General features: G+C 39.3%; 3 protein-coding genes across 5 annotated transcripts; 1 reads left to right on the top strand and 2 right to left on the bottom strand.

Moving 5' to 3' along the window:
* Window positions 1-4,742: 4,742 nt before the first annotated feature.
* LOC135677249 (coronatine-insensitive protein homolog 1b-like) lies at window positions 4,743-11,710 on the top strand. Of its 3 annotated transcripts, none has more exons than XM_065189350.1 (4): window positions 4,743-5,312; window positions 5,443-5,941; window positions 10,162-10,639; window positions 10,725-11,710. In XM_065189350.1, exons 2-4 carry the CDS (start codon window positions 5,457-5,459, stop codon window positions 11,511-11,513), a joined length of 1,752 nt encoding a protein of 583 aa, XP_065045422.1. In that variant the 5' UTR covers window positions 4,743-5,312; window positions 5,443-5,456; the 3' UTR covers window positions 11,514-11,710. The 3 variants fall into 3 exon arrangements, with proteins under 3 accessions (XP_065045422.1, XP_065045421.1, XP_065045420.1); XM_065189349.1 differs by having other exon boundaries at window positions 4,744-5,234; XM_065189348.1 differs by having other exon boundaries at window positions 4,748-5,207.
* A 1,813-nt stretch (window positions 11,711-13,523) lies between these two features.
* LOC135677250 (transcription factor DIVARICATA-like) lies at window positions 13,524-15,084 on the bottom strand. Its single transcript, XM_065189351.1, has 2 exons — window positions 14,214-15,084; window positions 13,524-14,141 (listed from the first exon to the last, which is right to left on the bottom strand). The coding sequence occupies exons 1-2, from the start codon at window positions 14,744-14,746 to the stop codon at window positions 13,715-13,717; spliced, it is 960 nt and encodes a 319-aa protein (XP_065045423.1). The 5' UTR covers window positions 14,747-15,084; the 3' UTR covers window positions 13,524-13,714.
* A 5,059-nt stretch (window positions 15,085-20,143) lies between these two features.
* LOC135677248 (laccase-22-like) lies at window positions 20,144-22,771 on the bottom strand. The gene is made up of 6 exons (XM_065189346.1): window positions 22,606-22,771; window positions 22,360-22,511; window positions 21,875-22,119; window positions 21,644-21,778; window positions 20,637-21,560; window positions 20,144-20,520 (listed from the first exon to the last, which is right to left on the bottom strand). The coding sequence occupies exons 1-6, from the start codon at window positions 22,696-22,698 to the stop codon at window positions 20,390-20,392; spliced, it is 1,680 nt and encodes a 559-aa protein (XP_065045418.1). The 5' UTR covers window positions 22,699-22,771; the 3' UTR covers window positions 20,144-20,389.
* Window positions 22,772-24,608: the final 1,837 nt, after the last annotated feature.

Genomic DNA, 24,608 nt, shown 5'->3' with positions numbered 1-24,608 from the left:
CACCCGAATCCGGCTACGAATTGGGCCGGATTCGCGGGTGAGATTTCCCGGTCCGCGACTCGACCCTGCCCGGCCCGACTCACGCATGCGGATTTCTCAGTGGTCCCCCCACCGCAGTCTGTCTCGGATCACCTCACACGTGTCCCCACGCAGAGGCAGAAGCGTCCGCAACACGCACGAAAATGCTTGAAACGTTCATTAATAATTAAAATAATAATTGGAATTTTGATTAATATGTCACTGAATTTACAAGAATGCCCACGCCGTACAAAACATTCGTTTCTGCTCGTGTCCCGATCGGCCCACTAAATGAGACGTGACAGTGTGATGGAGTCCGCTCATAATATGGAATTCAATTGCTGAGTTGCAGATAATTATAACAAGAAAACTCTTAAAATAATTTTAAATTATATTTTTTATTGTGATAATTCAATTTTAAATTATATATATATATATATATGGTAGAAATCAACGACGTTTCACGTTGTCCTAATGGATGATTTGAGTAACAAGTAATAAATATTTTCTTTACGTATAAGAGAATAATCATTTGAGTAATAATGACTCAATGGTGATATCGTGACTATGTGTGACCATAAACAATAAATATTATATAATTATTAAATAAAATAAGAAAAAATAGCTGACATAATTAAAGGGACGATTAATATAATTCATAAACAAGAAATAAGAAATTTTGATATTTTTATTTTAAAAATAAAATCTCTAACAATCCTCATAAATCTTAAATTTTATTATAAACAAAAATATTAAAATAAATTGTTCGGTACTCATAGTGTCTTTAAGAACTTATAGTTTTCATTTGAAGAAAACGAAAAAATCAGATGTTTAATTATGTTCCTTTAATCTAGACTTCAATTATCACATAATATTTATATCGCGATGGTACCATTTATAATGCTATGCCTTCATTATTTGTTTCTATAATTTTGTTTATATAGTCACTCGTATAAAAAAGTCAATATCGTGTAAAGTCATGTCTTATAAAAAATATTACTTCGAGTCTTATTAATATTTATACTCGTCATATACTTTAGTAATAAAACAATTTATCATATTGATAAGAATTAGAGTTAAACTCCATTTATACATTAATATTTTATTATTTTTTTTATTCAATTTGCTCATTGGTCAATCAATTGACTTATTATTATGAAACTGAACTCCCACTGCTGAAAAACCCACTAAGACTAACTTACTTGTCCACTTTATGATATTAGGATAATAATCTTTTCATTTATTCATCAATTTTGTATAATGCATGTATGGATGATGAGAATAATCATGCATACAAATAAATAACAAATTTATCAGTCAATAAGCAAGCTAATATAAATATAAATATTTAAAATATTTATCACAAAAAATATATTATTAATAATTATTATATTAAGTAAATTCATAAATATGCACATGTTATTATCAACAGTACATCCCTTATGAAATTTGAAATGCTCCCACATTTGTAAGAAAATTTAACATATTAAGAATGTAACATATTGCAAATACTTTATTAATATGCATAACATTATTTTATTTATGCATCACATTATATTTTGTCATATGAAATTTTCATAAAGTGTATTTTAATAACATTATAATTTTATTTTCCTATATCACAATAAAAACAAATTCATATGTACAAATAAGACATGTACAACCTCAACTTTATAAGAACATTCAATGTGAATAAATTAATAATTTGCTCATGATATTGCATATGGTATTTAAAATATTTTTCATGATTTTGTGTACGCAAAACATGCCCCCACATTTTCATAACAGAGAATAAAGTTGTATATTATGATATCACCATATGACCCCCGCATTTCAAATGTTGTTGAGAAAAAGAATTAACTTAACCTCATGAATTATCAGTGACATTTATAAGTTGAATGTTTAAATTTCAAAGAATCAAGCACGTGTAATTATTACAAATATATTAATCTCAATTAACGTATAACATGATATAAAATATGTGAAATTGACTAATAAATTTTATGTAGTCATTGTTTTTTTTTCATCATCTTGAATTATTGACACAAAAATATAACAAGAATATAGTGTAATATGTAATATATTATATTAAATATAAAATAATTTTTTATGTTAGAATTGAAAACAAATAATTAGATTTAGTTTAACAATGTGTATTCATTTGAAAATCTATTTTATTTGCAAAGACATCGTCTCTATGAATCTTAGATTCTTATCCTTTTTTTTTATCTTTTTCACGTAACGAGATCGATAGTTAGGAGAGTTCCTCCCATTAACATTATCTCATAAGTAATTATACTTTAAATAATTTTTTTTTTTATCAATAAGTTTCATCAGAATCTAATTAATTATATTATATATATCTTATATCATTATAAAATATCATAAAATATAATAGAATAAACATAATAATGTAATAAAAAATACCAATGTAGTATATCGAGGAGACTGCACGGAGAAAATGCCTTGGAAAATAAAGACCGGTGGTTTGGTTTAAGCTTTCCTTTTTCTCTTAGGGACGGGCTTTTTGCATAACACATAACAACGAGAGAGAGAGAGAGAGAGAGAGAGAGAGAGAAAACAACGAAAGTAAAAAAAAAGACTTGCATAGCTATTGTTGTAAGAAATGATTCTTTTGATAGAAAGAAAAATAGGAAAAATAATAATAAAATCAAAGAACATAATGTAAAAAAATAAAAAATAGATCAGCTTCTTATGGGGATTGCCATAAGAACAATGAATATAACAGCTTTTGTAATGAATATTTACAAATCAATATTGATTTGTAAAAATATTTTTTTACAGTATGGGGATTAACACAAATATTGATTTTATTTTACAAAAATATGAAAATAAACAGTAAAATCAAAGAACATCCTGTAAAAAAATAATAAAAAAATATTTTTCACATCAAAATATTGGTCATATAACAACACTATGTGTAATCATAACCAATAAATATCATTAAACCATCAAAATAAATATAACTAACACAATTAAAGGGATAATGAACATAATTAATAAGCAAGCTTACAAGACAAAGAGAGAAGAGGGGCTAAGTGTTGACCGACAACTTGGCACCGATGCTTAAATAAGCAATCATATGTGACCTCGGAAGAAAAGAGAGATCCGCATTGCAATTAGGGGGGGGATGAGAGTTCTTTTGGGTTAGCGAAGAACACCTTCCTCTTTTCTAAAGGAAAAGTTACGATAGGGTTGAATATATATATATATATATATATATATATACCTAAGAGTTATAGTGATCTTCTTCTCTGTAAGTTGGTTCGACCATCATAGACTTTTGTCATGACCGGAAGGAACCCTCCTTTTCAAAGATCGGAGACGAAATTATTCTGAGGTGGCGATGGTAGACATGTCACAGTGACCATGAAAAGCGACCAAGAAAAATCTCCAACAAGTCGCATGATATCATAGCTTATGTCGATCGTTGCGACGGATTACAACTGCAGCACGAAAGAGACGTGTAACCTCTCTCGACACGAAGAATCAAGAAGTTAGCAGCTTTTGAAGTTTTATCGTAGGTCAACATATTCGATGAATCGTATATGACTTGTGTCCCGTTGTGATTTAGGTTTTCTTCAGTCATTAATTGAAGTCTTAGCTGCTGATATCCGATTGGATATCCAAGAAAAAAACAGAGACTACGTTATCAGATCGCACGCACCGTGAAGACGACGTAGTGATTTGTTTTGGCAGTAAAGATGGAGGATCGACGTGGTGGCGACTTCTTCGATCGGGGCCACGTACATTGTACCGGTTCGATCAAGTACAGTGGTAACACGCACGTCCACGATTCCTTGAACCTGGACGCACGCGTCACGCGCAGCCCTTTTCGTCCGGCTCGACGGCCCTCCGCCGCTGCATTCACCGCATCGGGCCCTGAATCCGGTGCATTCACCGAATCGTTCCTTGAATCTGGCCCGATTAGTCGCGTGGTTTTCCAGCGAGATTCTGCTTTCCAGCCCTTGTTTATTATGCTTCCACCGTCAGTTTGGTGTCGTCTCGATTCCGAGCACAAGGTTTCCTCTACCCATCCATCAGATTTACCTCGAGAAGAACACCAAACATTTACTTCGAGTCGAGCCAACTGCCCTCCGCGGGAGCATTGACTTACGGTTCGTCATGCCTGGTTCATGACTGATAGAATGCCAAGGTCGCCCAACTCCCATGGCCGCAGCCGCAGCCGCATCATGAGCGCCACACATCATTGTCGAAAGCTACGGCGAACGGCCATACCTGGACTCTATCATCAGCCTCGCCGAGAGAGGGACTGCTCGAACATTTGTGCATGCTTAAACTGGTATGCGGCAGCCCAGGGAGTCAGATTAAGCAGCATTAGAGTACTAACGTAAGACGCTGCTTGTGATGCATGATCGGTAAGTCTCAGTCACATCGATGGACAGAAAAAATATAGAACAGGGTGGATCGTTGTCTCATTCAGGCATTTCATCATCTAATCGCCAGCTATGTATTCTTCAGCAGGAAGGAATCCGGGGCCTCCATGGACCACACACATCGGATCGAAGATTTTAAGGATGCCGCTCGCTGCTCCCGCTCTCGTCATCTTCCAATCTGCTTCAGCACCCATTCCCATCGGTTTCGCTCATCCTCGGTGCTAGTCATCTTTTATGCAACATTAATTTATTATATTATCCTTCGTAAAGCCGTGCAATATTAATATACGATATTATTGTGGTCGGCGGAGCGGGCGGGAGTCAGTGCGCTTTGCCGATGGATAATCCGATGGTAAGGGAGAGCATGTCGGATTCGATCCGTAACGTGGCATACGTAGATGTCAGGGACCCACAGGTTGGTCCCACGACAGTCGCGTCGCCGCTACAATCCCATGCGGTACCCGCCGGTATGCAAGACAAAGCGCAGCTGTTGATCGCGGAAGAATACAATCCGAGGGGACCGATTACTGCTTCGACGAACCATAGATTATTACTACTCATATTTTTCTTGCTGTTAATCTCATCTCCTCTATCTCCATCTAAATATTCTCGCCTCCTTTTAAGCGGAGAGACTGCTACAAGCCCTCAACGAACGCACAAGACCCAGACATTTCTCACTTGATTTTAGGGCTGACACTTTCCGGTGAAGACCGCATCGGCCGTCGCGCTACATGGACGGCTCGGCCGCCCCGACGATCTCCCCGCCTCCAGGTACCCCCAGGCTCCCCTGATCCGCAGGTGAGGTGTCGCGTCGCCCGTTCCTTGTTCGGCTTCTTTACAAGAAGAAGAGGGAGGGAGCTTCGGCGTTCTCTCGTGGTTCGTTGTTTCTTCAGCACTGAGATCGGAGGAAGAGGAACTTGATCCGCTGGAATCGATGGAGTCTTCAGCTTGTGGCTTTTCGTCGCGGATCTGGTGATTGAGGTGGTTTCTTGGTTGGGTTTTGTAGGTTGGGTGGGGGCGATGGCGCACCGGAGCTTGAGCAGGGTGATGAGTTTCGGGATATCGGACTCGGCGTTGGAGTTCGTGCTGGGGTACGTGGATGATCCCCGGGACCGGGAGGCCGTCTCGCTCGTGTGCAAGAAGTGGTACCAGATCGACGCCCTCTCGCGGAAGCACGTCACCATCGCCATCTGCTACTCCACTAGCCCTGACCGGCTGCGGCGGAGATTCCCCAACCTCGAGTCCCTCAAGCTCAAGGGCAAGCCCCGTGCCGCCATGTTCAACCTCATACCCGAGGACTGGGGCGGCTACGCGGGCCCCTGGGTCAGGGAGATCGCCGAGGCTTTCAACTGCCTCAAGTCGCTGCACTTCCGACGGATGATCGTCAAGGACGAGGATATCACCGTGCTGGTCAAGGCCAGAGGTCATATGCTCGAGTCGCTCAAGCTCGACAAGTGCTCTGGGTTTTCCACAGATGCCCTCCTCCTCGTTGCGCGTTCCTGCAGGTACATCTTTTTGGTCGACTTAAATTTTAGTTTACTTCCGTCTGTTTATTGTCCTAAAAAGTTTGCCCTGATAGAAGTGCATGACGCTTGAGCACATTTTATGTGAATCTTGTTTTCGTCGTGCTTGACAGCCTGCAACACTTGTGACCTTCGGCCCTGTGGAGTGGAAGGTCATGTTTGCAGCAGCCTATTTCCTTGAAAATTGGAATTCGGAATGAAATTTTGATGCGGTTGAGTGGAATGCGTTATGTTCTAGCAAAAAACCAGTTAGTTTCTTTTCTCGATCTTGGTTGTCTTGAGAATCAAGAGCCTGAAGAGCTAGTATATGAATTTTGTATGCTAATATGATGCTCTTATTCTCCAATTCCTCTTCTTTTTCTGATGCTGATTCCTAGATGAGTACCTATACATATGTTTGTCATCAAAATTCTTTTCTGGAACTTATGGACTTTTTCTTCACACTGGATGCAAGGTAAGATTCATGGAAGAAAGAACCAAACTTGTAGACCCATAAATTTGACGGTAGTAATTTGCATTATTCTCGGAGGTTTAAATTTATTAAGTCTATGATGCCCCAGAGTATTCATAAACTGGATTTAGTAGTAAGATCCAACTGCTGTGAGTTTGAAGTAGTTGTCAAATGTGAATGTACTTTCTTCCGGAGAAAAGTGGGTGTGACTAGTCTGGAACATATAATTGACATATCAAATCATGTACCTTGACATGATTCTGATGTTCTATATCCATTGCACTAGCACATGCAGCTTCATCTTTTTTGTAAGGAACTTGGCATTAATTCCATGATGTGATTGCCATGTTTCCTTTAAGATACTAAGATTATGTGTCAAAGCACCTTCAAGCAGATAAAATTCCCTAATTTATGCTTTAAACTTGGAAGAATTTGTTCTGTCCATTATTGGAAGATTGCTATTTATCTTCTCTTGGATAATAATTCTCAGAGCAGCAATTATTTATGACAAACAGCAGTTAATTAACACTTTGGTTATATGTTCCCTGTAACATCTAAAGTTTCAAAACTTTAATCCTTGCATAATTATGTTACAGAATTTATAGTCTTGTGTGATAGCACAAGCAAGAATCTCTGGTTCATAGGCCAAGTTCAAGTAGATTTAAGGATGAGTGTTATCTTGGATATGCTCAACCATGCTGTACGTCTGTATCTTGTGTTTATTTCTTTATTATTTTACACTAAACCTCCTCCAGCTCCAAGCTGTTTGTTGTAAATCATGAAAATACAAGTGCAAACATGTTTTCCACTAAGTTATAAGAATGGACCTGATTCTTTAGTCAATTTGTCGCATAATATCTTGAGAAAATTGCTATCTGCTATTACTTATGATCTTTTTGTTTAGTCAGTGTTATAGTTTTTTGTTCATTCTTTTCTTGGTGGGGGTGGGGTTGTTTGTTGGGTAGCGGGAAAAATAGCAGACACTAAACAGGAGTAGTAGTCATTGATGAGATTCAACTCTTCAGTGAAATAATATAATATATTTTGGATCATTAAATGGTAATTAAATGTAACTTGAATTGAGATTAATACACCTTTTGTATTGTTATAGGATCTATTTTGCCAGTAGAAGCTGTTATCTTCTGTTAATTCCCGTTGTAACTTGTAACAAAAGTTTGTAATAATTTGTAGTGCTGATATCTATTCCATCAAGAAGGATTTGGTGGGATTGTTAACTTCCCTTTATAGCTATCATTTATAATAGTTTTGATAGTGTCCATTATTATATGCACTTTAGTGGACTGGTAAAACATTATTTGCAAAGATATCGGTAAGTATAGGTTGGAAATGTTCAAGGAAAGCCATTCAAGGAAATTTGAGATGGTTCTTCAAACTTGAGGTGCCATAAATGTGCAGAAACACAAGGAAATAATTGATATCCCCTTAAAATTTTTTAGAGCTTCTGGATAATTCTTCCAAATATTTCTTTATATTTTCATGCGTAGCATTCACTTTGGTGCCTTGGTCACACCTTACTATAGGCACTTGGCTGTCTCTTGCTGCCTGTGTGCCGATTACACTGTTTTAAGCCGATCCCCAAAAATATCAAATTAGGCCAGATATCAACAAAAAGATTACTTGTTTCCACATGAAAATACCTCTTAATAGTCATATCTCTCCTTTTTGGCCCAGTTTTGTGTCCCTTTTTCTCGAAACCTTTTACTTCCTGTACATCCTGGTCTCATGACACAAAAAATATTTGCCTCCAGATTTATTTTGATTGTTCCTCCGGATTATTTCTTTAGTTCTCTTTTCTAACTTAGAACCCTTGCAACTTCTTTATTACAAATATCATCTTTCTTATGTCCTCAAGTTTGTGTTTGTTAGTCCCAATAAAACAATCTTTGATGCATTCAGTTGAGTTCTGCTTTGAGGTTCAATGTTCTTCTTGATTTTCCTAGCCAAGACTGAGCTTTTAAGGGTATCTTCAGTATCCAACTTATTCTATCTGAAGTTCCAAAAGTGCTAATTAAATGTTGAAGTACATAACTCTATGCATTAAATATCTTTTGGTTAAATGGGCAGCTTCATTGATGATAGGCACACAAGCCATGTGCAGTTTATGTTCCAGGAAATGAAGGTAGGTTCTATGAATATTGTAGCTGTCTCACATGTTTATTCTACATGCTACGGTTTCATAGCCAATTAAATATTTGTGTAAATAACCCCTAACCTTACACATAATGACAATTTGGGATATCGTAAATGACTGCATCAGCTTTTATTCACTTTTTAACATCTTGCGATTTTTAAGCAATTTATTGCCTTATTTCTTGACATTATGGTAGAGATACCACCATGTTTGCCATATGAATCAGTTTTTGTGCAAAGGACACTGATCATATTTCTTGTGGTGTTGATGCAACCCAAAGCTACTTAGATCAACCGTGAAAGAATATTTTTAGTAACAATTGGATGTTAAATTGAGTTTGGTTAGATCAGTTGTTGAGATTCAGTATAGTTAGAGGAATAGTTTAGTTTGAGTCTATTTGGATTATCTTTGATCGATTTTATGAGCCATAACCTAATTATTTGGTGTCCTGTAAAAGGGTTTGTCTTGAAATTTAAGCTCTAGATTGTTGTGGCTGGTTTTCTTTCGACTATATTCAGTCAGTGTTATTCATTATTTTTACTGGAATGAGTTAGGAAAAAATTTCATCGTTGAACCTGAACTTTACTCTCTCGTCTATCCCTATCCCATCACTTCCAATTTTACAAACCATTACCCACTGAGTTATTTACATATGACTAAGTGACATTTAAAAGCATCTTAAATCCATAGGTTCTTGCAAGATCAAAGCCTGTGAAGAACAAAAATCGACATGAAAAGGATGAAAAAAGAAATTAGTTTAATGAGTCCTTCATGTCAACAACAATAGTAGATACCAAATTGAATGATGCAATAGAGATTGTAAGATAGAATGATCCCTGACTTGATTCACTTCTCAAATTCAGGCGCCAACTATTTCCATCTCCATCCTTATGAATCTTGCCTAAGTTGCCATGGAGAGAAGGGAGAGGCTGGAGATTTTATTTTTTTTCCTATGAAAGAACCATTTTGAGGAAAGAATCGACAAAAGAAGATTATCCTCTTTGGCTACCAAAAGGCACAAATCTGACCTCCGCATAGTCCTCAGCTTATCAACACAAACCCTAACTTCCACCATGTTAACCAAAATGACCTTATGATCTAATCAAAATCCAACCAAAATGGACATACCATGCAAGGATAACTTTATGAAGGAAGAAATAATGAGGGCAAAGTATAAATGCATGCATGTGTACATTTTTTTCACATATATACATTGCCATTGTATGTTGTGTCGGCAAATTCAGTATGCGTGTGTGTGTGTGTGCACACACACACATATATATACTGTATGTTTATTTATCAGCCATTTTACGATAAGTTCCAATTGAATCAACACCATTGAACCAGATAATCTAGCTCTGTTTCTAAGCAGTACTTGCTGCAAAATCATCATTCACAAGCGGATCTTTAGGCATCTTTCATGATCAACATTTAGTTGATCAGATTGATCTGCAAGTACCTGCATACTTTTGCATTTTTATTTCTTTAGTGCTAATGACCTTCTGAAAACATATTGTTCCGATATAACTGATTATTTATTGCTGTGTCCTCCATCATCTGACGATTCAACTGATTTGGTTTACTAATATGTATATGCAGATGTCTTAGAACACTGCTTTTGGAAGAAAGCTCAATTACTGAGAATAATGACAAATGGATTCATGAACTTGCTGTTAATAATTCTGTGCTCGAGACTTTGAATTTTTATATGACCGAACTTAGAGTTACACCACAGGATCTCGAGCTACTTGCTAAGAACTGCAGGTACTTGGTTTCCTTAAAGATCAGTGAATGTGACATCTATGATTTAGTTGGTTTTTTCCACTTTGCAACGGCATTGGAAGAGTTTGGTGGGGGCTCATTCAATGATCAACTCGGAGAGGTCAATACGTATAAGAAGATCCAGTTTCCTCCCAGGCTGTGCTGCGTAGGTCTCATCTATATGGGGAAGAATGAAATGAGCATATTATTTCCATTTGCTGCAGCACTTAAGAAACTGGACTTGCAGTATACATTGCTCAGCACCGAGGATCATTGCCAGCTGATCCAACGTTGTCCAAATCTAGAAGTTCTCGAGGTAGCATACACCATAACTCATGCCATCACTTCATTTCGTAAGCCTTTGGTCTGATGAGGTTAAGCTAACTCTTTTTCCCTGATAGGCGAGGGACGTGATTGGAGATAGAGGATTGGAGGTGGTTGCTCAAACATGTAAGAAACTCCGAAGGCTCAGAATAGAGCGAGGGGACGACGAACAAGGTCTAGAGGATGAACAGGCTCGGGTTTCCCAAGTCGGTCTATCGACTCTAGCTCAGGGATGCCTTGAATTGGAATACCTGGCGGTATATGTCTCTGACATCACAAACGCAGCTCTAGAATGTCTTGGCACTTTCAGCAAAAACCTTTGTGATTTTCGTTTAGTTTTACTGGACAGAGAAGAGAGGATAACAGACTTGCCCCTTGACAATGGTGTCCGTGCTCTGCTGAGAGGTTGCACCAAGCTTAGGAGATTTGCTCTTTATCTGAGACCTGGAGGTCTCTCAGATGTTGGTCTTGGTTACATTGGCGAGTTAAGTAGCAATGTTCGGTGGATACTGATGGGTAATGTAGGGGAATCTGACCGTGGAATGATGCTGTTTTCACAAGGATGCCCACAGCTACAAAAGCTGGAACTGAGGAGCTGTTGTTTCAGCGAGCGTGCTTTAGCCATGGCAGCTTTGCAGCTACCTTCTTTGAGATACCTGTGGGTGCAGGGATACGTTGCATCTCCTACCGGGAGAGACCTTTTGGTCATGGCCCGTGATTTCTGGAACATAGAATTTATACCGCCGAAAGGGACCGAAGTCAGGACAGGAAACATAGAGAGTCAGGCTCAAATTCTTGCTTACTACTCCCTTGCTGGAAAACGAACAGACTGCTCGGAGTCGGTAATTCCTTTATACCCAGCCTGAAATCTACATGTGCTGCCTTTTGTTTAACTTTGCTGTTTCTTTTTGTCCTACTATATCTCCTACTACGGTGGTGGATGTGGTTCTGGCGATGAACATGTCTATCTGTGTTGTCTGTATCAGTTTGATATTTCGAGCAGCTGGTACTCTAATAAGCTGTCTTCTCCGTTGTAAGCCGATAAATGAAAGTACTTTTGTGACTTTGATGCCTTGTGATTGGCTGAGGCTGAGTTCACTCTATTACTTGCTTGTTCAATTGCTGATATCTGCTGCAGTAGTTCTGCCTAATCTGTTGCTCATCGCTCGTCGAAAGCTGATGATTTTGCTTTAAGAATCACGAACGAACAATTTCTATGGAGTGATTTTACTATGATGATGAAGAGATGCCTTTTGGGTTCCTTGCTAACTTTGGACCTCAGTTACCTTCCAAGATCTATCTGTCCATCTCAATCATGCAAGCAAGTATTTGAATGGAAACTTTTTGCCTTCAATTTTACCTTGAAGAGAGATAAGCAGCATCAGTGTAGCAAGTGATTGTATATAGGTTTTTCATTTAAATGTAGGTAGGTAGGTAGTGAAGTGTTCTCTTGTGGCTAATTTCATCTCAGATGTGATCTACCAAGTTTCCCATTGACGAACTTTGTAGGAGCACAGACTGCTCCAAAGTGTTTTTCGAGTCCTATAATCAAATCGTGAAGGATTTTAACGTCCGAAGGTAATTTTCTCGAGGACCAAATAAAAACCCTAGAAGATATTTTGCTGCTGCAGCACTCGAGGATTGACGATAACACTCGAAGCAGTGGAAGAACAATGATTGGAATTTGGTACGGCAACGTGGCATACGGGCAGGACTCATAACTGTTGGTTACAGTGACCGGCAGGCATGACTTGTCGAGTGTTGGAGAGTTGAGACACCGATACTAATAATAAAAGTTCTCATCATATGATATCGTGGTAAGTAAGATGTAGAGATCAAAACGGCTGCATCCACGCGACAACGAACAGAACACATGATCATAATATACTGTTGATCAGTTCAATTTTTCGTTGGTGGTTCGTTCGTCGACGGCCCCTCTCTCCGTCGTACCGGTGCAGCGTCGTGCGGTTGCTAGCAGCAAAATAATATGCAAAAGGCAATAATGGAGTACGGAGGCAGGCTGGTCTTCCTGTAAACTAAACATGGCTAAACCCATGACAATAATTACACTGCAGTAACTTTGGAATCAGAATACTGTGGAAAAGACAAGTTGCTCAAAAGTATAAAACATCTCCGCCTCACGCTTGTGGTCTCAATCCACCCGGTGGCACATCAAACTAGAATAAAGTGGCAGCTAGTGAGTGAGTGCCATCTCCTCTCCCTCTCCCTCTCTCTCTCTCCCTCTCCGCAACTTGCAACAAAAGCTTTGCACCACCCTCCCCCGTAATAGCACCTCTCTTCTTCCTGGGAGAGAGAGAAGCTGGATGGCCTCTCCTGTTGCCCTGCATCCTCTTGCCTTTTATTTTGCATTTCGCTGTTTCTGAGGTCTGTATCATCACAAGTCACTTCCTCTCCCACCGCACGGCAGTAACGACAGTGGCTCACCTCCCACTACAGCCTCAACCTAATGCTGCATTCGATGAAACCCAATAGCTAAATCTCGGAGGAAAGATTCCAGGTCCTTGGGATTCTTCCGACCTACTTCACCACCACCGTAGGCTGCATAGTTTTAGTGCTGCTGGAGAGATGCTACCATCATGAACAGCTTATAAAATACATGATAGTGGGGACTGGTCCAGCCATGTCCTTTGAGCTTATTATTTCGGTCATTTTGTCCTCTTTCTTTTGTCACAGTCTGTTCCGACGATTTAGATACACCGAATGATGGATTTACACTCGAGCAAAGACAATTTGATATTAGCCACTGCGAACTACCAACTCAACACAATGGAATTGCAGATGGATTCGAAATGATGCTGACAAGAGAGAGAGACAGAGAGACACAGAGAGAGAGAGAGAGAGAGAGAGAGAGAAGCGGCAGCTAAAATCACAGTCTCGAATACCTTCCGAATTCCTTGGAGTAGCACATGCGAAAGAAGCAATGCGCATAGCAATTTTGCAGCATTATGCGATTCAATTGACATGCCATAGTCGCTTATACGATGTGAAATGACAGAATGTACAACAAAAAAGTAACCACGATCTCCGTTCGACTTCTCCGAGCACCTCATCCGCGGGGGTGATGCTGGCTTGACCGCATCTGAAACAAGGAAGCATTGTCACAGACAACAGAGTCATGGAGAACGCCACCCCGCGCCGAACCATATGGTGTCACTCCGAACTGGTGTTGTTGCATGAAGCGGCTCACGTCTGCTTCCGTCGGTGGGTTGGAGTCGACGATGACGGAGAAGGGGCTCGACTGGGCGGAGAGATTAGATAGCTGAGAGGGGGAGAGGGGTTTGACATCCGGCAGATTGGCGGTGGTGATGTCGTGAATGCTGGACCGCCTCTTGTCTTTGCCGCCGGAGTTGAGCCTGATGAAGTACTTCTGGGCATGGCTGGCCACTTGGGTGGGTGTTCTGGTCGTCACGAAGTTACGGGAGATGTTTCTCCAGTCCCCCTTGCCGTACTTCCTGAGGCCGAGCAAGAAGAGCCTGCAACGAGCAGAGGACATGGATGATGTGCAGAGGAAGAAGATGGCATATGACATCTAATTCGAAACACACCTGTGCTCTTCTTCGGTCCAAGGGACTCCCTTCTTCCTCTCGTGATCGGGTGCCCTCAACCCGCACCTCTTGCCGCTGATGCAGTAGGGCTGTTGCCTGGAGCCGTCGAGGCCATGACTGTGCTCCCAGTCCAAGGTGAAGGAAGAAGAGCTGTAGGCGTAGCCGGGGCAGGGGATCCGCCCGGCTTCGATCTCCCTCACATCGTCCAGGAGGTGGCGGTAATGCCTCTTCACGTCCGCCACCGTCTTGCCCGGGATGCACGCCGCCACCTTCTCCCAGCGGTCCGGGGTGTCCCCGTCGAACTTGGCCAGCGCGTCCTCGAAGTGCTTGTTCTCTTCCTGCGTCCAACTCCCGTTCCCACACCTCTTCTGGCCGAGGACCCAATCTGAGCTGGAGTAGCTCGTCGCCGTCGCCGTCGCCGTCGCCGTCGCTTCCATCCGCGATCCCGTCATCATGGGCTCACAATTCGAAACTGGTATCTTGCAACACAAATCCAGGGGGAGAAGGAGAAGAACAACAACAATCGGATTCATGGATCAGCAAAGAGGCCCATTAAATCTGACGCCGAACCAAATGGTCTTGGAGAATCCTGACTTGGAAGCCAGAGGGAGCTATGACTCATTCGAGGATCTCAGAACCCTACGAACGCTGCCCACCGATCGAAACCGAGAAGAGGAAGGGAGGGAAGAACTGAATTCGAAGAAAAGAAGCAGATTGAGAAGCAAAGGCGAGACCTTTTCTTCTCTCCTCGCCTTTGGCTGTGAATGGATGAAGAAAACAATAAATTACAGGCGAGGAAAAGGGAATAAAGAGAGAGAGAGAGAAGGGGGGAAGGAGGAGGTGGAGCCTGTGGTCACTCCAACAAACCAAAAGCCTTTCATGCCTTTGTTATTTATAATGGAAACAAAACCTCGGGAACCAGAAAGCATAAAAAAATCTTTCGAATTAGATTTGCTTGATTTGGAAGATAATTAGCCGATTTGTCTGTAAAAGTTATCTTTTTCAAGATAACGTCTCCCTTTTTTTTTTTTTTTTTTTGTTAGACGGTATTTTTATTTTTTTTAATCTCATAAATATCATTTTCTTTATTTTCCTTCACGTTTGTTATCTTCGTCTTTGCTCCTACCATGGGGTCTTATCATCTTTGTGCAATGTCTTCCTTATCCGTTGTATTCATCGTCTCCGCTCCTTTCATGCTCGTCGTGCTCGTCACTTTTATTTTTCTAGACAAAGATGGAGACGTAGGGGTATAGACGATAATAAATGTAAAGGCAAAATAAAAGAAAAGAATGATATTTATGAGATTGAGAAATTATGAGAGTATTATTTGAGAAAACGAAAACATAAGATACTATTTAGAAAAAAATAAAAACGGTTTTTTTTCAAGAAAATCAGCATCTTTATAATTTATTACTTTTTTATTGAATGATTTAAAAAAAGGGCATAAAATCATGATTAGTTTTTTATATTTTAATTATAGAGTAATTTCCTTTGTAATATATAATTAGTTTCTCATTGGAATCTAACTATGTTAGTTTTTCAATCAAAATGGTATAATGTTAGATATTATAGAGTTCTTTAATATTGTGATAACTTGATTATTTTGTAAAAATAATAATAATTCTTAAAAAATGATTTGAAAAAAAATCACAAATCTGTAATTTTTCTTGAAAAGTTGTTCGCTCCTCCTCACATATTTATTCTTAGAAAAATAAAAAAAAATATATGTTTTATCCCTTATAAATTCCATATAGAATACTAATATTATTTTTTATTAATAGTCAATAAATGAGATTAACCACAAGAATACCTAAATTCAATTTTTTTGTATAAATTGGACTTAAAATAATAAATATAAAATAAGAGGAATGAGAAAATTTGACTTTTTTTTATAATTTATAAAAATATTAATCTTCCTTTCAAAATGTCTTTTTCCTTGCATGCATGTCCCCCACTTGGCATTCCATCTCAATAATAGAAATTGCATGAGCACCATAAACGAAAAAGAATGATTAATATGAAAATATAAGAAGATATTTATGTGACTTTAATTATAATAACTCGATGAGTTCGATTGGACTATAATGTGAGTTACTATCCATTCATTCTCAATAAAGAATTTGGAGTTCATGTCGAATTCGAACTGATCATAAATGTTATTTTTGACTTCACGTCGTTCCCCCGATGATTAAACAGACTTTCCGGACACCAAAAAGAAGACTTACGAGAGTCTATGAGAGCTGTCATCATTTATGATCAGTTGAGTCCCAAAGATTCTGAGCTTTTAGTCGTGCCGAAGCTTTGAGCACGATGAGGCCTAATTATATATAATTGGGATTCCTTTTGTCGATTAATTATGATTAGAAAATTTTGTTTATCGACGCTGTGCTCTTTATTCGAGTGGTGGAGACAAAGATGACAAATTAGACGTGAATGCCTTTCTATCATGGAGGGATCGTATTTTGAAATCAAGTCAGTGATGTGTTGATTCGGTGCGACTCGACTCGTAGGTTCGTAAGGAATTATCTGTTTTGAACGATGAACGTATCCGTATAGTTTTATCCTTGGTTCACATACTCCTCGATTAATATGGGATTAAATCATCTTATCACAAATGAAATATTTGGGATGAAATATTACATCAATTATTGTTTTGAATTAATGTGGATGTGATATGATTATCGATCAAATATTATATTTTTACTGCTGAGTATAGTATGGAGTCATTATTAGGGATAAACATTTCAGACAATAGCGAGACATGCATGTGTGCCTTTCTTTCTTTCTTCCCTCCTCCTGTATCAGCTTAATGAAGAGGGCGGCAGGCAGGCAGGCATACATACAAACAGTTGGTGCCCCATCCATTATTTCGTTGTCTACGTTGCCGTGGGCCTCACCGTGATGGCAGCGACAGCCAACAACACACCGAAGGCTTAATCATGGCACGCCACGGCGGAATCCAGAGCGCAGAGAGACGGTCCTGGAGCTCGCGCCGCTCGCATGCTCTCCGGTACTCGCGTTCGCACGAAATTTGTGGGCACATGCCCGCACTTCCCACGCCAATGATCGTAAAGTCATCACGCCTCCACCAACACAGCACCGCGGGGGGTGCCGCCATTACCGTCTGTCTCCTCTCCGCGCTCGCCGATGCCCGTGTAACGGGGGGTGTGAAGTATAAAGTATGGTCTTGTGCTTCCCTTAAGATGGGAGTCAGTACGCTGCACCTGATACGGACGGGGGTGGAGAATGATTCCCCGGTGAGAGAAGTGGTGGAGTGGAGATGAGTTTGGAGCTATCTTGGCGAAGAGATTCCACCCCACCAGTGCTGATATTTATATGGTGGGAAGGAGGAGTATCTACTACTCCCATTATTAGGTTGGGGACCGGATTCTGGGATCATCGGGTCCGTATCAGCTCTCCACTCCGGAAGGCATGCGAGGGAGGAGGAGGGGCACCTTTTGAAGGTGAGCTCCGAGGCACAGAGTGTGCGTGCTTCGACGAAAAGGTTGGTGGACTTTTTGGTGCGCACCAAATGGCCTTTTGGAGGAGGAGCACCCATCCGCGACACTGCTCTTTGCTTCTTCCTGTCGACAATGGCTGTCCCATTGATGGACACCGTGACTCGAGCTCGGCCATCCATGTCCCACCCTGGTGGTACCAACTGTCTTTACATTTTACAGTATTTTATTTTTCGAATTTTTTTTATTTTTTTTTATATTTTTCACAAGTTAGTTAATCAGATAAAATCGGATTTTTTTTAATTTAAATTATTATTTATATGTCCACATCAATTGTTCAAGTATATAGTATATCTTATAAGTGTTTTTTTTAATTTGGTTTTATCTTGATTAATAATATGATGTTATTACTATTTGAGAAAGGATCTCACTCACATGTGATGATATTAAAGTCATAAGGGTGATAATCTATATTTGAATATCTCTTTCATAAAAAAAATAATTTTTTTTTAGTATGAATTATAATAGTAGGGTTAGCGGGTTTGATACTAAACTTCTCGATTAATCTAACAATAATATCTGAAAGACTTGTTTGAAATTCTATATCATGAGAAAAAATCTATAAGATGTAGTTAGTGACAATATAACAATAACATCATACGCTACCGATAAAGATTTCATGAAAAGATGAAGAACATTAAATGTAAAAGTTGAAATTGTGTTAAAGAGATCTATCTCTTGTGATCTCGTTGAGCACATTATTATATACAAATTAATTTCAGATATTTAGATCATTTGTGATGTATTGCTCGATAAAAAAATGATATTTAGATCATTTTTGATGTATTGCTCGATAAAAAAAATATAACTCAGCTTTAATATTTAAAGAATGTTTTAGCAAATACTATCCAAGGTGATCTCTTATTTTTTTAAAATACTTTCAAAGATTGAAATTTTTTGTTAAATGAGTTTTTTTTTTAATGATTCACGAATAAAACATTATATTATTTATGATATTTGAAAAAAAAATCTTATGTTATATCTACTCAAGAATGAGTTCAACAACAATAATACTAATAATAATAAAATAATAATAATTCGTTTTTTTTATTAAAATAATAATAAATAAAAATATAAAGAGAAGAATGATAAGGTTAACAACAAGCCAGTCTTTTTGAATAATGATATAAATTAAAAGAAAATCAAGTGTTTAAGTGTGTCAAGTTAGATTATATCAAAATAATTATCGTATTAAGATAACAAAAATACAAATAAAAAAGATTGTTTCACCGATGAAGATTAGGGTGGCAAATATTTTATAACTGAAATTGTTATAATTGAAGCCATAATATCCATCAACTTCGAGCGCGATTGGATAGTTGATTAAGGATACAATTATCATCTCACTTGTGATGATATTAAATTCATAATCTTTATCAATATGGAGATACTGATGTAATTATCATGAAATAGATATTTCAAAATGGAAGTATTGGGGGAGATTAATATTTTTCTTAGTCTGATGAATATAAAATAATATATTTTTAATTAGTTTTATAAGTCATTTTATGTGATCTCTAAAGAAGTCAAAGAAAATTTTAAAATATGTGAATACTAGATTGTTATATGAGAAGAGTATTTATGTTGAATTGCATTATTATGTAAATACAAGGAGATTCGGATAATCATAAATATACTTTTGGGTATGTCTTTTTATATATTTTTAACTATATCTTATGATATGCTATGAAGCAATTATGGAGCTTCTTCATTTATTGCTCAAGAATATATATTATGGTTAAGACGTTTGATCGGGACCATTTGCTATCAAGTTAACAAACCAACTATTTTACAGCATAATAATTAAAATATTTTAAAATTAGCTATAAATTTAATTTATCATCTGAGAACTAAACATAAGAATAAAGATAATATTACGGATATCTTTATAAAATATCTCTCCAAAGGATCATTTAAATATCTTCAAAATAAGTTGAGACTTATATCTAAAAGTATACCTCAGGGAAAAGTGTTAAGATTTAAATTATTATGGTTTATAAGATTTTAAAATTCTTATCTTTTATCTTTTAAGTAAGTTAATTAGATATAATTTAAAAGATTAAGGTCTCTTTGATTTGAATAATAATTCTACACCTATAAATAAATAAAATGATATTTACATATATAGATCAATCTATATCTCAAGTGTTAAGGTCTATAAAGCTCTAAGTCAAACAATAATTTAAGATCTTATAAATATATTTTTTTTTCCTAAAAGCTTAATATAACCTTATCATTTTTACTTTCATCTTGATATCTTTTTTTCTATTTGATTTGATCTTAGGCTAATAGTATCTTATTACTATTATTTAAGAAATAATTTTGTTTACATTGAATCTCTCTCTTTCTTTCATTACATGCTATTTTGGGATCTCTCTTTCTTTACATAGTGTTTTATCAAATGAGCTGACGGATCAAAGACTTCATCATCATCTTTAGATGGATAACACATTGATTTACACAAAGAAGTTTATTGTTCAATGAATCAAATAAGTACAATCCAAAAACAAAGGATCCATAGCACAAATCAGCACCATAAAAGGAGAAAGCAAAAAAAAACAAGGCCCGAGAAAACACTTTGTCTAGCCATCAAGAACATGACGTTGTCATTGGGCTACCGCCTCTCAGCTTGTGCGGCAGAGATGGGCTGGCCGGTGCTTAACATGATGGAAGATCGTTTGGAGGCGGCAACAGCGACTGATTTGGTCCCTCGCCATCGTCCACGAGGAATGCCATCTTTAGCCCCCACGTCGTGTGCACCTCAAAATGACAATGCAGGAACCAAACACCTGCATCACAGTAGAGCCTTTTGCTTTAGAATCATGCATGGAATCGACAATGCCACACAGAGAGAGAGAGAGAGAGAGAGAGAGAGAGAGAGAGAGAGAGAGTAGGACACAGGCACCTGGATTATCCGCCCGGAATCTAATGGCAGTCCATCCACCAGAGGGAACGCCGATGGTGTTTCGCTCGATGGGGTCGACGAGGTTGAAGTTGGAGGGGGGTGATTTGGGGTCATAATTGCCGACACCTCTTCCGACCACGAAGAAGTTGTAGCCATGGAGATGAATGGGGTGGTTTTCTGGTCCTATGATCCCGGTGTCTTGGAGAACCAATTGCACCGATGCGTTGTAAGGGACACGGTAGAGCCTCGTCCCGCTCATCGTCTGCAAGTTCCGCGGGCCGCTGCCTGTGTAGTTGAAAGCTATGGGCGGCTGCCCGGGGAAGTCATCGGTGAACACCCCGCTCGTGTTGAAGTAATGCGCCTGGAGGAGCGCCGTCGTCGGCATCACGAAGCTCACGTTGTTGATGTCCGCCACCACTCGGCTCCCGTTGGCGCAGGTCGCGCACGGGTTCACTCCCAGGCCCACGGTGAAGAGGAGAGAGTGATCCACGGTCGCCGGGACCTTGGCAGGATACTGCTGCGAGTTCAGGCTGCGGAGGGAGTCCGTGAAGCTGGACGCCACCGGGGTGGCGTTCTGGGGCGGAGGCTTGGTGGTGGTGACGGCGGAGGTGGAGACGCTGTTCGCGTACTGCACGGTGGCCGTGGCGGTCCTGTTGTCCACCGCGACCAGCGGCGAGTCCATGAAGGGGGAAGCGGTGACGATGTATCTGCCGGCGCCTTGACGGGCGGTGAGGAGCACGTTGGTGGTCTGGCCGGGAGTGAGAAGCAGGGTGTCGGTCGTGAAGGGCTTGGTGTAAGCGGCGTCCACCTCGACGACGGTGAGCTGATGGCCAGCGACCTTGAAGAAGAGGTCCTCGTTGAGTGCGGCGTTGATGATCCGGAGCAGGTACCTCTTGCCCTTGTCCACTTGCAACGTGAACCCATCTGCATGCATGCAAAGGTTAGCATCACAAACCGACATTAATGTCAGTCCACGCGAAGCAAGTGGATGAATCAGATGACACTACCCCGTGCTGAAGAAGAACAGCCGGAGAGAGGCCCTACGTGGCCGTTAATGGTGTGAGCATCAGATACATTGGGGGCAAGACCCGAGTTCAGAGCTTCGTTTATCACGGCTTCAGTGTCGGATTTCCACCATTCAGCTGAGATGGAGTTCAAGCAGATCAATCGTTAGAAATCGCGATACTGCAGTATTCCAGGCACATCATGTGTTTGATGAATGAGCTCAGAGCTACTACCCAAGACCAGGACGACTTCTTTATGAGGGACGGGGAAGGGATAGGGGACGTTGCGTTTGGGAAGGACGACAATGGCGCCATGAACCGTAGCTCTGAGCCATGAGATGTGGGCGTGCCACCACAGCGTGCCTCGCTGCCCTGTGAGGGTGAAGTTGTACACATAGTTCTGGCCTGGCTGAATCGGGCACTGCGTGATGTACGCTGGTCCATCAGCCCAGCCGGTCCGCAGCTGCCGAACTCCATGCCTGCGTCCAAATTGGTGTTAGGGTCCTCTGGTTCAACCTTGTAGGGTCTGTGTTAGGAGAAAAAGGTTGGGAAAGGGAAGGCCAATGTTACTCTTCATGGTCTACCATTGCAGGTTGCTTACGCTGGCTGCAATGCAGTTAAGCTCCGTGGTCTCTACGTGGGTTGGTTGGTGAACTAAGTGGGTGACAGTTGGAAGTAACATCGAGGATCGACGAGGATGGTGGAGACTGACTACTCACCAGTGGATGGTAACGTTGTAGTGGACGTGGTTGACGACCTTGACGAGCACGGTGTCGCCCTCTCTCGCGTACAGCGTTGGCCCCGGGAATTGGCCGTTCACGGTGGCGATGGACTTGGTGGAGCAGAGCCGCGTAAACTTCTTCTCCGCCACCTGCACACCCCAAAATATTATCCATGGACGACGAAGCTGTTGCATTATTACCTACTGCAAAAGTGTACAATGTTGCGTTGTCCGAGATACTCACATTGAACTTGTAGTGACGAGTAATTCCCTCTGTAAGCAACGGAAGTAGGAAAAACACTAGGATCAGAGCTCGCAATGAAGAAGAAGCTGCCATTCTTGCTTACCTCCTCCCTCTTTCTCTCACTCTCCCCCTCTCTTGGTGAGCTTGGACTTGCACGAATGGAGTGAGAAGGGAAACAGGAGCTTATAAGGAGACTGGAATTCTAGCTGCCAAGTCTTTGTTGATTCTAGGTAGAGGGAGGATCCTTGGCAAGCAAGGATTTGGTAGAATAACCACGGAATACACTTGCGTTACTTAAATCCCACATAAAGGTCACATATCTCTCTGTATCATATGTTTCTGGAACCCACATTGTATGAGTTGCAAGTCATTTTCCAGTAGATATGGAAGAACATTTAGCTTCTTGCTACACTTCGAAGAAAACCAAAGTGAGCGAAACAAAAACATATTTAGCTTCTTGCCAATGAGACCTCTGCATACTGCAATGTTGAGTAAGAACATAGGATTTGATTCGGTATACAAGTTTCAGAGAGACTTAATTGATGATGGGGAGAGACAACGTTGATTAGGTGATAATACATGAATTGTGATATGTGGATTGTTATTCATCGTCACATCATTGTTGTCAAATCGATAGGTCACCTTTATTTGACTGACACCTCGACCTCATTTCGATGCAGTGTCACGCTTACTAAGAGGCCAACTCGGCCTTGTGGAGTCATATTACACAAATAAAAAGATGACTTTGTCAACCATTAGCCCACATATTCCACATTCGGAGCTCTATGATTGTTCTTAAGGTGGGAAAGACATGTAATTGTTCTTGATTTTTAATTATGACTTCAGTATAATGGTCTCATACCATATTTTTAAAAGGCTAATTTAAGAATTGAAGAGGCTTTGTCAAACACAGAAAGAAGATCACGATTGAATCTCAATCAACCTTCACGTCAGATAATTCTAATTTCTAACTTAATATTAGTTATAAAAGCTTCAGGGTATGTTTGAGAACACACATTTGAAATATACAATGAGGGCCCAATCCATGTTTTAAATGTGAATTGGTGTTTGATAAATATTTTAGAAATGCTCAAATGTCGATGCTACCTTACGGTAGAATTAGTATTTCAACATTCATGGGATGTTAATATCTTGTGATATTATCTAAAATAATAAGATTATCAAAATAATTTAGTGAGAAATTAACGTGATTATATTTTTTATTCTATATTTGGGCTATATGTAATTTTTTATAAGATTGCATACGTTCATTTATTTATTTACTTACTAATTTAAATAAAACTATGTATTTAATTTTGAATAAATATTAAAAATATTAGAAGGTAAATTTATCATAAAAAAATTAATGAACTTTTGAAATATAATTTTATCAAACATTAATTACATCAAATGCACATATAAAATGTAGTTTTTATTAGTTATTTATCAAACACTTCAAGTATTTTATAACTGTGCGTTCACTCAAGTTTTTTTTTTTCAATTATAATTTAAAATGTAAATGTGTTCACAAATAAAATCCTGGGTATAATTGAATGCATTTAATTGAAGATCAAGAAGAAAAAACATATGATTATTGATTTGACTGATCAAATAATAAAAAAATTTAAGAATAATTAAATTATTTTGATAAAATAAAAATCTAATGATAAAATAGTTGATTTAAATAAAATAATTAAAATATCTCTCTCTCACACACACAAATTTTTGAAAATTAATTATTTTTAAATTAAAAGGATTGATGTGTACCTGCGCAAAACAACCTGTCTCCTTTTGGCATGGGCGGCTGATGGCAGAGTCAGATGTACGCAGAAAGGGAGAAAATGGCGCCAAACCCCTCTTCACCCTTCGCCTCTCCCACCGACCTCACCTCGGTGATCACTGGCGCCAGAGATCTCATATTCTCCCTCCTCGCGCTATAAAATCGTCGTCGTCGTCGGAGTTACACATGGGCGGCTCATCGCTTCGTCGAGATGGGGTCGCTC

Source organism: Musa acuminata, chromosome BXJ1-6 (genome assembly GCF_036884655.1).
Source record: "Musa acuminata AAA Group cultivar baxijiao chromosome BXJ1-6, Cavendish_Baxijiao_AAA, whole genome shotgun sequence".
Taxonomy (NCBI): domain Eukaryota; kingdom Viridiplantae; phylum Streptophyta; class Magnoliopsida; order Zingiberales; family Musaceae; genus Musa; species Musa acuminata.
This window is presented reverse-complemented; position numbering and strand designations above follow the sequence as displayed.

Excerpts from the sequence above, each read along its gene's own strand:
- LOC135677249 (XM_065189348.1), top strand. The coding sequence starts at position 5,168 with ATGGACGGCTCGGCCGCCCCGACGATCTCCCCGCCTCCAG. Across the intron at positions 5,208-5,442 it reads GACGATCTCCCCGCCTCCAG|GTTGGGTGGGGGCGATGGCG; the intron begins GTACCCCCAGGC and ends TGGGTTTTGTAG. Across the intron at positions 10,640-10,724 it reads CAAATCTAGAAGTTCTCGAG|GCGAGGGACGTGATTGGAGA; the intron begins GTAGCATACACC and ends TTTCCCTGATAG.
- LOC135677250 (XM_065189351.1), bottom strand. The coding sequence starts at position 14,746 with ATGAATCCGATTGTTGTTGTTCTTCTCCTTCTCCCCCTGGATTTGTGT. Across the intron at positions 14,142-14,213 it reads TGGACCGAAGAAGAGCACAG|GCTCTTCTTGCTCGGCCTCA; the intron begins GTGTGTTTCGAA and ends TGCTCGTTGCAG.
- LOC135677248 (XM_065189346.1), bottom strand. The coding sequence starts at position 22,698 with ATGGCAGCTTCTTCTTCATTGCGAGCTCTGATCCTAGTGTTTTTCCTA. Across the intron at positions 22,512-22,605 it reads CTCGTCACTACAAGTTCAAT|GTGGCGGAGAAGAAGTTTAC; the intron begins GTGAGTATCTCG and ends TGGGGTGTGCAG. Across the intron at positions 22,120-22,359 it reads TACAACGTTACCATCCACTG|GCATGGAGTTCGGCAGCTGC; the intron begins GTGAGTAGTCAG and ends ATTTGGACGCAG.